We start from the raw sequence: 16,300 nt of genomic DNA on the forward strand, positions 1-16,300 counted from the left end.
GAAAAAAGATTTCAGATATAGAAAAAAATCGACATTTTACATACTAATTTAAAGGATAAGCCACAACTGTGTAGTCATCGACAGATGTGGCAGGAACAAGTGGACGGAAGCCGGAAATGGTCGATCGCACAAAAACAAAGGAATTTGTATTGTCTCGTTCATATAAATGTCACAAAAAGTAAAAAAATAGCTTTAAACGCGATTTTCATTATCACGAAAATAACGTAATGGTTTATTGGCATAATATTAATATGGTTGCAGGAATCCTGAGATTTCTATGCCATCCGCCATCTTGAATTTTGCCGCCTACGCAAACGTTCTAACTTGCTGGATATTGTAGCGCCATTAAAACTATAAAATGTGTTATAGAAGTGAGAGATGCGGTCGTTGCCCTTAGTCATGCTTAGAAATAAAAAGCCAAGTATAAATTGTATTAAATAATTTACATAGAAAGTTACCAACATAACGTGCAATAGCATTTAATTTTAAAAATTATAATTTTAATATCACACCACACCTTTCGTTTAGGGAGGTGCTGATTTTAGTTAAGCTTTTTGATTTGCCAAATCCATTGTCAAAACACATAATTTCTGTTACGGAGAAGAAATAAAACACATTTGATCTGTACATTTATTGCAATTTAAAAGAAAAGCATATTAATCGTATTTCTTACTAATATTATAAATGCGAAAGTTTAGATGGATGGATGTTTCTTAGAAGGTATCTTCGAAACGGCTCAACGGATCTTGATGAAAATTGGCACAGATGTAGAACATAGTCTGGAAGAACACATAAACTAATTATTCTTTTAATTCCACGCTGACGCAGTCGCGGGCGACAGCTAGTTGTGATGTATAGGTAAATTTGAATCTATATATATAAAAGAAAGTTGTGTTAGTTACACCATTTATAACTCAAGAACGGCTGAATCGATTTGACTGAAAATTGATGGGCAGGTAGCTTAGAACCAGGAATAGGACATAGGATAATTTTTACCCCGTTTTCTATTTTTTTTTATTCCGCGCGGACGGAGTCGCGGGTAAAAGCTAGTAAATTATAAATAGTCCTTCGCATAGTTTATTAATTAATAAAATTAAATAAGTACAATACCAACAAATGTATAAATGAGAGCTTATTTCAGATCTAAGTAAGTGATGAAAATAGAAAAAAAGCATTAAATCGTGAATGTTCTTCAATTTCTTAATCCAGTTTCGACTTTTACCATAAATCTAAACCGAGTAACCGAATTGGCATTCCTTGATGTGATCAGATACTATTTCGGCCGTTTCATCGCTTATTCGTCCAGCGTTCCTTAATATTTTCACTAAATTAGTCATCGTGTACACAGACTTTACTTGGACGCCATTTGCTTTTAACACACTAGCGCCACCTTGTTCCCTATCGAGAACTACTACAGCGTGTGAAACTTGTAAACCTTCGGCGCGAATAGTTGTTACTGCTTCCAATAAACTGCCACCAGATGTCACTACGTCCTCGACGATTAAACATTTCTGATCTTTCTCGAACACTCCTTCTAAGATTTTTTTAGTTGCATATAATTTTGTTTCCTTTCTCTTCATAATCATTGGTGTATTTGTATTAACTGACATGACAGCTGCGAACGGCAAAGCTGCATATGGCACACCACAAAGTATATCGTGAGGTATTTCCTTCGCTAAATTCTGTAATTGTCTACATATCGCCATCTGAAATTATCAGTAGGTACATTAATTAGTGGGCAATAAAATAATATGCATCGACCTATGCCCTTTGATGATTTGTGACAGGAATTATCAAGATAACGGTTAATGTAATATAATACTTAATAAGAAATTATCATTGAACTTGTTAGTTATTGCGACATAATTTCTGAACGGTTTGTTTATACGCTTTCGTGGCAATATTCCTTGTAAAGGATTCAATGTTTATCTCGAATTGGAATATTTTATTTATAATTTCCTAGAAAAAGATAAAAGCTTCTTCATCTTTGTTAATATAATGAACAACTCACAACCGTTACCCAGAAAGCAATAATGTTCAAGGACGTAATACAATGTCAATTCAATGAGTACCTCTGACGCTACAATCGCGTTCTTTATTACATCACTTCCTAATGTACGCAAAGGAATTAGTTTCATATTTATCCGCAATATGGCGAGAGTTATGGCAATCTATACGTTCCTAGAATAGCTATTACTGAGCCGAGATTTATTTTTATTTATTAATTGTGGTTTAACAACAAAATTACAAGTTGTTTCTGTATATATATAATATTGTAGACAAGAAACGAGTAATTACACTTAAAGAAAATCATACAGTATAGGATTGTTGTACAAAGTACTTGTTTTAAAACTGTCGTCCTAAATAAATAAACTTCTTGTGGATTTCTATTTATATAAAATTTCGTGGGATCAGGACTGGTGATGATAACTGAATGAATGATGTTAGTATAACAAGAGGAACACACCATGAGCTTGGGATGTGAGACAATGACCCTGAGGTCAAAGTAAATTGGGGTGCGGCGGCCAAGCTTGGCCTCAATGTCACCCAGCCGCACCGCGCCCGCGTCGAACAGCCGCACTGCGAGCTCCTCCAAACTCTCCCCTGTCATCTGCAGACATATAAACGTACATATTTGAAAAGATCGCAATGGTTTGGATAGATGTACGCAAATTTGTTACCACGTAGCGTTGCCAGGTGTCCGGATATAGCCGGACATAGGTAGGCTTTTTGATTGCGTGTCCGGCCAAAATAAACGGTTTTCCGGCTTTTGTTAGGCTTTTTACATTTCCCAAACGAGAGTGTACCTATTAATACTGAGACAAAATCCTAAATAATATAGGGTGTCCGACCTTTCTACCCAAACTGGCTTGTCTGTTCGGCTAGTAGGTTTGGCGAACTGGCAACCCTATTACCACGTTACTCCAAAACAGCTGAACGGATCTGAATGAAATTTAGAGCAAAGATTACTGTCTGGGTTTATAGTATGTACTAAAAAAATGAAAAATTTATTTCACGCTTGTGTCTGCTAGTAATTATTATTTTACCATTATACTTATTTATATTGTAAATGCACAATAATCGTTATCCGTTATATAAATTGAGAACGTTACGTCATCCCCAATAATTCTAAAAATTCAAACCTGAATATCAACACAGTATGTAGTCTATTATATAATAATAAAATTAAAGTGTCTGTTTGTTACATAAAAAATCTATTACGTACACATGATGTATTTGCGTTGTTGATAACGATATTTTTTTGTCTGTCTGTCTGTCTGCAAGTCTGCATTTGTTCCGGATTATCTTAGAAACGTGTGGATCGATTTTGAGGGATCTTTTACTGGAAGATAGTTGATGCATGCGGGAAAAACTTAGGCTAGTTAATCCTTACTTATATTATAAATGCGAAAGTAATTCTGTCTCTGTCGAGCTTTCACGCCAAAATAACTGCACCGATTTAAATGAAATTTGGTACAGAGATATTCAAGAGCCTGAGAAAGGACATTGCCAACTTTTTAATGCGAAAAGGGGTTGTGAAGGGGATGAAAAGTTGTATGGAAATGTTAATATTGCAGCTAGAAGATTGAAAACTTCTTTTTTAGGCTTAAATTGATATAAATGTATAATATAATGTATAAAGGTTGTGTCAACCCGTGAACATGGCGCATGCAACTGTGCCGAAATATCGGGAGCTCAAACAGCCTAATCGTGGTAAGAATCCCGTTTCTTACGAACATTATATTAGTAAAAACCACGAAAGTTTGAAGTTATAAATGTATAATATATTAGTTTTATTGTAATTTTTTTAAAAGTTTAAGTTAAAAAAATTAGCTTAAATAATGAAAATGCTAACCGAAGACAGTATTATACGCAGACGAATTTGTAGGCAACAGCTAGTCAAACATATAATCAAACTGTACAATAACATGTTCAGTCGTTCAGTTTAATCCTGTCTCTTGAACTGGTTTCCGAAACAGAACATAAATAAATAAAACCAGCGTTTTTTACCGAAACACTCATATATGTAGATACGACCGTTTTCTTGTTTAATTTAATGACCTCGAATTCCTTATATCGTGACTAGTTTTCTTAATATTTATTTATTTCACAACAAAATATAATCCTTAACTAGGAAAGGTAAGATGCCCAAAATGGAAATAGAGAAGGGAAAATAATGAAAATGCTAACAAGGGAAAGGGGAAAGGGAAAATAATTTCAAAAACGGAATGATATGTCATTTGTTATTCCCAGATATGTTTTTCTATACATTTGAATTGAATTTCGCGCGCATTCCGTTACGTCACTTTGACGTTTGATTTTTTTATGTCGCCATAAAATAACCTCAAAAATAAACGAAAAAATTGTCATGGTTACTGGACACTAACCTCTATAAATGGATAGGTTATTTTCTTGGAAATGTCTGCTTTTATTACGATTTTACCGCGCCTGATTATGTTATGTAACAGTTAATTCTATCTATAATATTACTAGCTGTCGCCCGCGACTCCGTCCGCGCAGTTAAAAAAAAACTTAACAGCGGTATGAAAAATAGATGTTGGCCAATTCTCAGACCTACTGAATATGCTCACAAAATTTAATGAGAATCGGTCAAGCCGTTTCGGAGGAGTACGGGAACGAACATTGTGACACGAGAATTTTATATATAAGACTAGCTGTCGCCCGCGACTCCGTCCGCGCGCTGTTAAAAAAAAACTTAATGGGGGGTGGGTTATGAAAAATAGATGTTGGCGGATTCTCAGACCTACTGAATATGCTCACAAAATTTCATGAGAATCGGTCAAGCCGTGTCGGAGGAGTACGGAAACGAACATTGTGACACGAGAATTTTATATATAAGATTAGTTTGAATCTACATCACCGCTAAAAACCGCTACAATCAGCGTTGTGGCGAAAATCAAATAGGCACAAAATACCAGGCCGTATAGCCAGTCCATTTATAGAGGTCAGTGATGTTGGAATACAAAATTACGTGAAATGAGATGAATTAGCTTGCTAGGATATACTTTCCTATAATCTTATCAAATCAAGTTTTAAAATGAGATTTATGTAAAAAAAATAATTGAAAAAAACATTCCATCAGATATCGTTCGTTGAATATTTATTAATATCTAACTAGTTTGATGAAAAATATTTCTATTATTGAATCTAATTTATTTAAATTTAAATTGCAAATATGTTTATCAGATTGTTACAAGAATGGGTCACTGCCATATTATTTGTGATATAATAATTATAGTTGTTACAATTACATGAATACAAAATACGTTTCGTGACTTTCAACAATTATTTTTTAATGCATATTCAACGAAGAAACATTACTAGCAAGGACCAAGGACCTTATTTCGAATCTATTCTATTCTATGCCGTCAAATAATTTTGACTTTATAATATTTATGAAAATTCCGCATCTTTAAATCTATATATATAAAAGAAAGTCGTGTTAGTTACACTATCTATAACTCAAGATCGGTCGAACTGATTTAGCTGAAAATTGATGGGGAGGTAGCTTAGAACTAGGAGACGGACATAGGAACTTTTTTATCTTCTGTGCATTTTTTTTATTCCGCGCGGACGGAGTCGCGAGTAAAAGCTAGTTTATAATAACTATTTCACATTTCTTTCGTAGTGCATTTGTTGATAATTGTGTCCAAATATTAGTATCTTGTGCTGTTGTTTCGCCATCCCTGTCCTAAACTATAGACAAACTTTATTTTTTAATCTACTTAAAAATGGAGGAGGTTCTTAATTCATCTGTATGTTTTTACGCTAAAACGAAAGAAAAGCTCGAGAATTACAAAATATTTCTGGTCATACACTTGGTTCAAATTATCTTACACATGCGCAGCGATTTTAAAAGAAGTTAAAAGCCGTCAAGATATCTGAAATAGTTTTTCGATATCTTGACGTCTTTTAACTTCATTTCTATTGTAGTCAATAAAACTAACGTTGATTCCAACTCTATACTAAAACTTTATATAACCTTGGATGAAAAACATTAATCATCCTCTTAAAAACAAATTACAATCGTTAAATAAAGAAATATATATTTGTCTTACTTATAACGAAAAAAAAATTTAACACTTTTCTCTGTTTATAAGCCCGCCTTTGTCTTGGGTAGTCGCCGAAAAGGCTGGATGGCTACGGGAGTGACCACGAGTTTATGAAATGTGTTTCAACAGTGGAATCGCACTATTAAATTAATTACGGACTAATTTATCATTAACGGTCACTTAAAAAAACTCACCCAATAACCATAGAGATCATAAACGATCAATAGATGGTTATACAATGACCATGTATATGTATTAATATTGCCTAATGGTTTGTAATATTACACAATATTATGTAAATAAATAAACTATTTAACCATAAAAGAAGATATTAAGAACTATAGCTTTTGTTTGCAAATTCTACAGCGTGAAATGAAAATAAAGAGCTACACAATTCTTCCATACATCATTATGTAGGTCCTATAGTTTAGCCTACGTTAGCGCTAAAAGCAAAAATGTCTCTAATTTTCGCAACACATTTTGAAGCTAAATTCAAAATCTACTAGTCTTATAGTTATTAAAAAAAAAAATGGAACTCATCTGCAAGTACTTCCTTTCGATTAAAATAATTTTTATCAAAATCGGACCACCAGGGGCGGAGTTTCGCGGTAACACACATAAAAAAAACTACAGTCGAATTGATAACCTCCTTCTTTTTGAAGTCGGCTCAAAATGGCCTAAGTTATATACATTTTCCTTCCAGTAAAGTCCCGACAAAATAGGTAAAGCCGTTTCGGACACAACCTGCTGGATTGCATAGAATTATGCTTTGCGTTTCGAGCTGCAAACTGCTCGTCGGCTCAACGCGATGAGCTGTGAACTATCAATTTAATTGATGAGCCGCAGCTCAGCGGTTCATGTTTATATGAGCTTTTGACGATTCAAAGCGGATTTACAAACGTCTAGCTTATACCCAGAAGAAGTCATGACACGAGTTTTTTAAAATTATTAACATCACAAAATTTGTAACAACAAATGTATTAAAAATTAAAATGTAAGGTCGACATTTCTATCTGTCTTCGCCAAAGCCAATCGCTTGCTACTTGTTTGTGAAGAAGTCGTTGTAATTTTCAAGATGGCAGACCAAATCTATACAGTTGACATGTATTAGCTATGCTTGTACTGAATTGACGAGTCGCTTAGACGATTCATCTGTGTACGTAGCGCTCGCAACGCGATACTCGTGACGCAAATACGCAATTTTAGTTTCGACGATTTGTGTTGTCCTGTGTACGAAGGGCCTTATGCTTCGAAGTATCTTTAGGTTATGTATTGGAAGAAGTATGAAGCTAATAAAGGCTTATTATTATTTTATTGGTCGTTACTCGTTATATTTAAATATTGTTTATCTATACAAAACCTTAATGGGATTTAACAAGGTTATTTCCATGATACGTATATTGAATAAAATTAATATATGTATTCAAACTAGCTGTCGTCTGCGACTCCGTCCGAGGGAAATATAAAAAAATCTAATCTTCAAACATCCATCCATCTAAACATTCGCATTTATTTAGTAAGATTATTTCACCATTGTAATCTTATTTAATAATTAAAATAATTTGACTGACAAATGATATAAGTCACTTTTTGATGTTTAACTAGTTTTTTTTTTATAAGAGAAAGAGGCAAACAAGCGGCGGGAACACCAAGTTGATCATCGATGCCCATAGACATCCGCAACACTAGAGGAACTGCAGATGCGTTACTGGCCTTTAAGGAAATGGTATACTCACTTTTTGAAGGTTATAAATTAAGAAAAAAAACATTACACCCGACATACTATATCAATGATACAAAGAGAATGTTATACTACATAGTATAGTATTGGAACGAAGTTCCTTATCGCGCGTTGTGAAAGGGGGCTAAACGGAAAAAATTCTTACGAAAAGTTGTCACACTTTTTGCTATAGTAAGTATGTTAACGACGAATGAGCGCTACTTCACCATGGCAACGACGTGACAATATATAACGAAAATTCATAGAAATAAAATGTACTTCTTGTGAAGACTTAAGTTTTTTATTCATAGAATAAACATTGGTTCCTTCACTAATTAATTGAAAGGAACTTCATTCCATCCGGGTGTCCCTTGACACCTCTCAAGTTTTTTTATATTATCTGTGATTATAAATAACGAATACCGTCTCTATCTTACAACTAACATCCATGATAAAATTAAATTTTAGAGTGTGGCAATTATTTATACTTACGTACCTATATGTTATTTTTGAAACCTTTGTAATTTATTGATTTTATGTAACTAAGCAATATTAATGTAAAATTTTAAAGATACTTTATTTATTGCGTATAATTTTATGATAATATTCGTAAGACTATGAGCGTCGATGGCTCTGGGGTACTTGACTTGTAATCAACAGGTCCTGGGTTCGAATCCCGCCATGTACCAATGTGTTTTTCGATTTACGATTTACATATGTATGTACATTTATCCGTCGTTCTTACGGTGAAGGAAAACATCGTGATGCAACCTGCACATATCTGAGAAGAAATTCAATATGTGTGAAGTCAACCCGCACTGGGCCAGCGTTGACTATGGCCTAGTCACCCTTAACATGTTTAATGATTTGAAAAATTTCACTCTGTTTTGTCCAATGATGTTTAATATTTAAAAAAAAAATGTTTATGTTTGTCCATAGACCTATATATCTCTCTCGAACTCCGAAGAATAAGGTCCTTCTTACACAAGGTAACGTAAATCTTCAAAATATTCCATGGTTGCGTCGCGAGTCTCGTTTCGCGCTCCGTACACACAACGTTGAATCGTCAATCATCATCATCATCATCAGCTCACTATATGTCCCCACCGAGGGGCTCGGAGCCTACCCCAAGTTAGGGGTGACTAGGCCATAGTCAACCACGCTGGCCAAGTGCGGGTTGGTTGACTTCACACATATCATTGAATTTCTTCTCAGATATGTGCAGGTTGCATCACGATGTTTTCCTTCACCGTAAGAACGTCGGATAAATGTACATATGTTAATCGAAAATCGAAAAACACATTGGTACATGGCGGGATTCGAACCCAGGACCTGCAGATTGCAAGTCAAGTGCTGAAACCCCTGAGCCACCGACGCTCTTAGTGTCTTATGAATCGTCAATGCGAGGCTTTAATTGTGACAGTTCAGTTTTACTACTACATGTCAACTGTCATTTGCTCCGCCATCTTGAAAATTATAGCAACTTTTCTTACGTTCTTGACAAACAGGTGGAGAGCGACTGGCTTTGATGACAGATAGAAATGTCTGCATTAAATTTCAATTGTTTTCACGTTTTGCCTAATTTACTAAAGACTGAATAAATCATGGATTTCTAGGTTCGAAACGAAAATTTTGTTTGTACTGTATTTTTTAAGATCTATTAACAAATTATATAAAGGCAAAATAGGTCAAATAAAATATTATGATATAATACGACATTGAATTAAAACCTGTACAAGGGCTTTTAAAATCGTGCGTTAAAATATTAATCGGTCGAATTTAAATTGAACAAGGTTAAGCTATGAAAGGTTTGTTAAAAATATTTTTTTTTCTTTAGGTTATTAAAATATGCTACTCTATTATAACATAAATGATCAGCTTAAAACTTTTTTTTTTAATGATAATCATCTTTTTTTTTTTAGTCCAAATAATTATGTCGATGTTGCCATCTGCCTGAATGTAGTCTGATTTATTCAGTTGAAAGTCGACTCTAAAGTGACGGTGATAAAGTTTAAATTGTTGTACACATGCCACCAATATTTCGATGTACTAAACAATGAGCTTTTATTAAGATTTTATTGGTTTCTTAACCTTTGTTAATGGATCAGTTTGTGATGCTATACTGTTTTACCATTGGTATCTATCTCTATTATATCTTACTAATATCTTAAATGCGATTTTTTAAGATGAATGGATGTTTGTTTGAAGTTGACTCCAGTACGGCTCAATGAATCTCGATGAAATTTGGCATAATCTGTCTGAAGGAACATACTCGTAAGGCTACTTATACTACATCCGCGCGGATGGAGTTACGGGCACTCTTTATAATATATTCTTTGTAACGTCGAACTCAATGTAACGACAAAATTGCTTGATTTTTACACTCCATATAACACGCACATATTAAGTTGTCTTTTTATTTTTTATAACGAGCTGACTATTCTTTGGTTTCTAAGACAGAAATCCTTACTAATATTATAAATGCGAAAGTAACTCTGTCTGTCTGTCTGTCTGTCTGTCTGTCTGTCTGTCTGTCTGTCTGTCTCGCTTTCACGCAAAAACTACTGAACCGATTTAAATGAAATTTTGTACACAGATAGTCTAGAGCCTGAGGATGGACATAGGCTACATTTTAACGCGAAAAAGGGGTTGTAAGGGGTTGAAAGTGGGGGTGAAAGTTTGTATGGAATTATCGTCATGTTTACAGGTAGAAGGTTGAAACTTATTTTCAAGGCTAATTTGATAAAGATAAATATGACTTTAAATTTTTGGAAAAATTTTACCCCCAAGGGTGCTAAACAACAATAGGGGATGAAATTTTGTTTGGCAATATGTGAGGTTTTGTTGAATGTTTTCTTTAATATGTTTTGCTATTACCCTTACCAATATTAAGTCTAGAGCCTGAGGAAGGACATAGGGCACATTTTAACGCGAAAAAGGGTTTGCAAGGGGTTGAACGTGGGGGTGAAACTTTGGGTGGAATATCGTCATTTTAACAGTTGGAAGCTTGAAACTTATTTTGAGGTTGCTAATTCTATATAAATAAATATGAAATAAAATTTTTGTAAAAAATTTACCCCCAAGGGTGCTAAATAACAATAGGGGATGAAATTTTGATTGGCAATATGCTCGGTTTTGGTGAATGTTTTGTTTCATATGTTTTGCTGTTATCCTTGCCAATATTTAGTCTAGAGCCTGAGGAAAGACGTAGGCTACATTTTAACGCGAAAAGGGGATTGTAAGGGGTTGAAAGAGGGGGTGGAAAATTGTATGGAAGTATCGTCTTTTTTTACAGTTAGAAGCTTGAAACTTATTTTTGTGGCTGCTAATTTGATATAAAGAAATTAATATTCAATATTTGAAAAAAGTTTACTCTTAAGGGTGCTAAATAACAATAGGGGATGAAGTTTGTTAGGCAATATGTAAGGTTTTGGTGAATGTTTTGTTTAATATGTTTTGATGTTACCCTTACCAATATTTATTCTAGAGCCTGAGGAAGGACAAAGCCTACCTACTTTTTAACGCGAAAAAAGGGTTATAAGAGGCTGAAAGTAAGGGTGGAAATTTGTATGGAAGTATCGTCATTTTTACAGTTAGAAGCTTTAAACTTATTTTTTAGGCTGCTGATTTGATATAAATAAATATGACATTTGAAATTTGTAAAAGTTTTACCTTCAAGGTTGCAATGTAACAAAACGGAATAGGGGATGAAAGTTTGTATGGGAAGATGTTTATGTGAATATTTTGTAAGTTTAATATTTTTTGGCATTTTTATAAGTTTAAGTAAAAACCACAACAACAACATAATTCACGACCCGTAACCCAGAGGGGTAGGCAGAGACCCAGGACCTACATTTGGCGCGGTCCGGGCACACCTCTTTCTATGTTCTTCTACATACATCAAAGCATAGCACGTTGGTTAAATAAAATAATTAGCCCAAAAAAAATGCTACCCAAAATAGTATTTCACGCGGACGAAGTCGCGGGCACAGCTAGTCCATCTATAAAAATGTTTTAATCTATGCTTTGTCAAAGATTTGGTCTTAGAAACCAACGATAAGTGGCGGGAGAAGCTAGCTCATTGTATTGAAAAATAATCATAAGTTTTACGTAAGAATAATCAATCTCATTACAAATGTATTTACTTTTTCAAATGTATTTTTATCTAATATAATACAGACGTTTTAACACATTTGTTTTTTAGAACGCATTTAGTTACATTTCGTTACATGAAAGAGATGTAAAATATAAAAATGAGTGTGAAAGAAAGAGAGAAATATCACCTATCACTCTCGTAGAATCTTTCTAGAAATACTGTATTTTTAAATAAAAATATAAACTAATTCTTATTCAATAAGCTGTCAGGCAGCCGTTATAATTTAAAGCACATTTATTAATGTAAAAAATGGATCGAATAAAATCAATGCAAACTCGTTCTCTCAGAGAACAAGGAATTGCTTTTGGAATGTTCAAGAAACTTAGAATATAGGTACTGCATACAACAATCGTTGAATTAGGAGTAATAAAAAAGCCGCGAAACTAGAAGCTCTGTAGCGAAAGCCACAGAAGCTTCTAGTACTTATATAAGCTTAGGAAGTATTTTTATTAGAAGGTCGAAGCTTTAAAATGTTTAACAATTTTTACGCGGCCTTATAATGTCAATTTCAATTGTCAATTATCCATAGACTAATAGAAATTTTTGAAATTCGAAAGATGTCTATAGTTGCTTCAACGCACGAAAATTTGTAGGAGTTTTATTCATTATTTTATTAAGCAATTAATGTTTTTAATAAATTATTCATAAGAAAAATAACCCATTAATAATATATTTATTAAGATAATTTTGCCAGAATTATCTTACATAATGTGATCTTATATTGATTAAAAAAATAATAGTACATTTGGCTGCAATATCAAGTTTCAAGATTTGGATTTGCCATTCAACCAGTTTTTATTACAAACATGATAAGAAATTACACTAATAATCCGTGTTTTATTAACTCTTATTATGATTAGACAGTACTAGCTAGCTTTTTTTATTAATTTGATTATTAGACAAAGATCACTAACGCAGATTTTTAGAATCGATTGATCATTACCTAAGTATTGTTTTTAATTGTAAATTATATTTTATTCGTTTAATTATTTCTTTATATGAAATTTGTATTATTACACTAGTTCATATTATTAGTGAAAATTATTAGCAATCTGTTAGTATGCAAACAAAATTACATAAAATTTAAGGTTATAAAATAAACAATTCACACGTAAAATGACAAACATAAATCTTTGCATTGCCATTGCGTTATACAGATAAAAAATAAAAAGTAAACTCACTTTCTCTAACATTGATCATAGACCTTGCAACTTTAGGATTGATCACCAAAAAACTTGTCAAAAATTGAAAATTTATTTTAACACAGCACTATTTAAGTTCATATTACGTCGTATTGGTCCTTTCACAGTACGTCAGCTCTGTAGCAAAGTAAACAAGACAATAATAATAATGTAAAATAAGAACCGGAGTGTCCTGAGTGGTCAGATAGATACCATGGAGTTGCCAACTTTTAAGAGTTCTGCACACGTTACGGGAGATATAAACGATATATGAAACAATTTATTGTGAATGATAAATAATCTTAATTATTTTTACTAATATTATAAATGAGAATGTTTGAATCGATGGATGAATGTTTGACGTTATCTCCGGTACGGATCAATGGATCTTGATGAAATTTGGCACAGATGTAGAGTATAGTCTGGAAGAACACACAGGCTACTAACAAAGTATTTTTTTAATTCGGTGCGGACGGGGTATCCGGTGACAGCTAGAATATAAATATAGATAAAATAATATAATTACTATGTTAAAGTTTTTATTACTTGGACACAGTTTTTGCTTACGCTGTTTTCTACAATAGTCAAGTGTTAATCAAGGTTCATTAAAAAGCTATATAGTTATTATTAATGTCTTATAAGAATATATAGTTTGGATCCATATAGATATACTATGGATTCCTTTTCCTTTTGTGATGAACAATGTTTACGTAATCGAGATATAAAATTATTTAATATTTTTGGGTAATTTTTTTTTTAACATTGCAACACCTTAGACCGGTTACGAGCTTGATATACGTGAGAACCTGAAGTAACTGTAGGAATTGATTTTATTAATAGATTACTTCTAATCCACTGAATTAACCGATGGGTTTATTACAACTAAATGCCAACATACACGGACATTTTAAACAATCTCTTACAGATTAGTTTAATTTAAGCGGTTACCAACTTTCTTGCCGGCGACTGCAAACTACGGTTCGTGGATATGGGTACCTTCAACTGCTTATATAGAGCGTGCCTTAATAAATTAAAAAAATACATATCTAGAGCGTTAGAAGATGTCTCCAAAATAAATCTTATTCCTTGAAATGCTTTAATTAACAAAAGTATAAAATAAAGGTACATTTTTATTTGTTTGCAAAACGTGAATTAATTTGATATATATATAAAAGAAAGTTGTGTTAGTTACACCATTTATAACTCAAGAACGGCTGAATCGATTTGACTGAAAATTGGTGGGCAGGTAGCTTAGAACCAGGAAACGGACATAGGATAATTTTTACCCCGTTTTCTTTTTTTTTATTCCACGCGGACGGAGTCGCGGGAAAAAGCTAGTTTGATATAAAACACACATACACAAAACTAATTGTCTTTTATTCTATAAAGTATTATAAAAACAAGCACCTTATAATAAATGTGACATGACAAAAATTATATATTTTGAAGTATTTCTTTTGATTTATTATAAAAGATATTTAAAAAGTAATTCTACGTATTCATATTAAACAAAGGTTATCTATTACTCATTGATAGACATTTAGGTATTGGTCGATGTATAAGATCGTAACCAACCGAAACGTAGATATAACGCGAACGCTTCGAATATCTTGTTCAATTAAGAGCTGAAGATAGAACCGTAGAACTGCGTTTCAATAACTAAATTGGCAGCTTACGGTCACTGCAACTTAGTATGTAAGCCGACTAGCCATGACTCGCAGTTTGAAACATAAATCATAACTATATTACAGGTACGATCTGAGTTCTGTGAGCCGGTTCTTTGATCCGTTTTACATTCACGCATGTGAACCGTGAGCTGATCTGAAGGTCATTCAATTTTAGCTTCACATCACATGTGAATTTCTCTGACTTTTTTCTGATTATTAGCCGTCAAAAAACCAATTGTTTATGACGGTGTTTGCAAAAATATTATAAGTTAAAAGGGGGCAAACTTGCGGCCACCTGATGTTAAGTGATCACTGAAATTTTGTATACTGGGAACTACTTCATACTTGAACAGTAAAACGATATCGCGTTTTAAAATACTACTGGTGCCATCTATACGTAGGTTTAGAAATTATTAAAAACTCCAAACTATGGTGGCACTTTTAAAATTAAGTTTTATGTTTTAAAATCAAAGCGTATCAAATAAAGTTCCTTTAATTAAGTTTTTACATAAGTAAAATGTCCATGTAATTTTAATCATATTTCATGACATGATCGAAAAAGATAAAAATGTTTTTACAACAATGCCATCTATAGGTACAAATGTGCATTTCAAGAGATAATACCAAAATTAGTAATTCAATGGCGAATTATCTGTTTAACGCAATGATTAAGGATTAAAAAAATAAATAATCTTAAGAATCAGGTTTGTAAGCTTGCATTACACACTCAACTTGTATGTTTACTACCATAATTTGTGAAATCATTCTTTGCTATTATTTTTTGATAGGCGCTTAAATATTTATGTCTTGCTCTGAATAAAGTAAGGTGAAAATAAAATAAGTTAATGGCATTTTCACATAATGCCACTACAGTAGGACAGTGGCGCTGGCATGGAATGGACTGTTTATGACTGGTGCCAGTTAGTAATTACAATATGCCACTTGAATTCGTGTACGTGAATGTAATTCAAGCCTAAGTGTATGTAATGTAGAAGTTTATTTAATAATATTCGATTTAGAGATAGAAATGTTATAGGATTAGTTTTGATCCGGTGCCATATGTATAAAGTCTTGATCCATCTTTATTTTAACTTTTGCAAATGGCAAAACTAGTGCATTTTTGTACTTGGAAGTTATATTCCCTAATTTCTGGTTCATATAATAAAAAAAGTATGGCGAAGATTTACTACGAGTGAAACTGTAACTGCAGGAAAATGAACTATATGAACTAAAATTCCTAGATTTAAATAAACTGAATTAAAGAGCTAATGTAGCGATAAAAATGTTATTTTGAACGACCAGTTCGATCACCTTTGCTAATTTCAGATTTATTTGTTTTAACTAAATTTTACTAGCACATTACTGTCATGGGTTTTGAAATTTCCCTTTCCGCTGTTTACAGTTAATAGATAGTAAATATAAATCATTGAATTTAGTATATTTAATTTGTTAAAGAAAGGAAAAACATTTGTCATAGGTTGGTAACAATCCGAAAATATTAG

At 32.9% G+C, this 16,300-nt stretch overlaps 1 protein-coding gene across 1 annotated transcript; it reads right to left on the reverse strand.

The window, feature by feature from the left end:
* Positions 1–1,057: 1,057 nt before the first annotated feature.
* Positions 1,058–13,293, reverse strand: LOC106716435 (uridine 5'-monophosphate synthase). The gene is made up of 3 exons (XM_014509954.2): positions 13,132–13,293; positions 2,468–2,611; positions 1,058–1,706 (listed from the first exon to the last, which is right to left on the reverse strand). The coding sequence occupies exons 1-3, from the start codon at positions 13,141–13,143 to the stop codon at positions 1,230–1,232; spliced, it is 633 nt and encodes a 210-aa protein (XP_014365440.2). The 5' UTR covers positions 13,144–13,293; the 3' UTR covers positions 1,058–1,229.
* Positions 13,294–16,300: the final 3,007 nt, after the last annotated feature.

The sequence above is a fragment of the Papilio machaon genome, chromosome 26 (assembly GCF_912999745.1).
Source record: "Papilio machaon chromosome 26, ilPapMach1.1, whole genome shotgun sequence".
NCBI lineage: Eukaryota > Metazoa > Arthropoda > Insecta > Lepidoptera > Papilionidae > Papilio > Papilio machaon.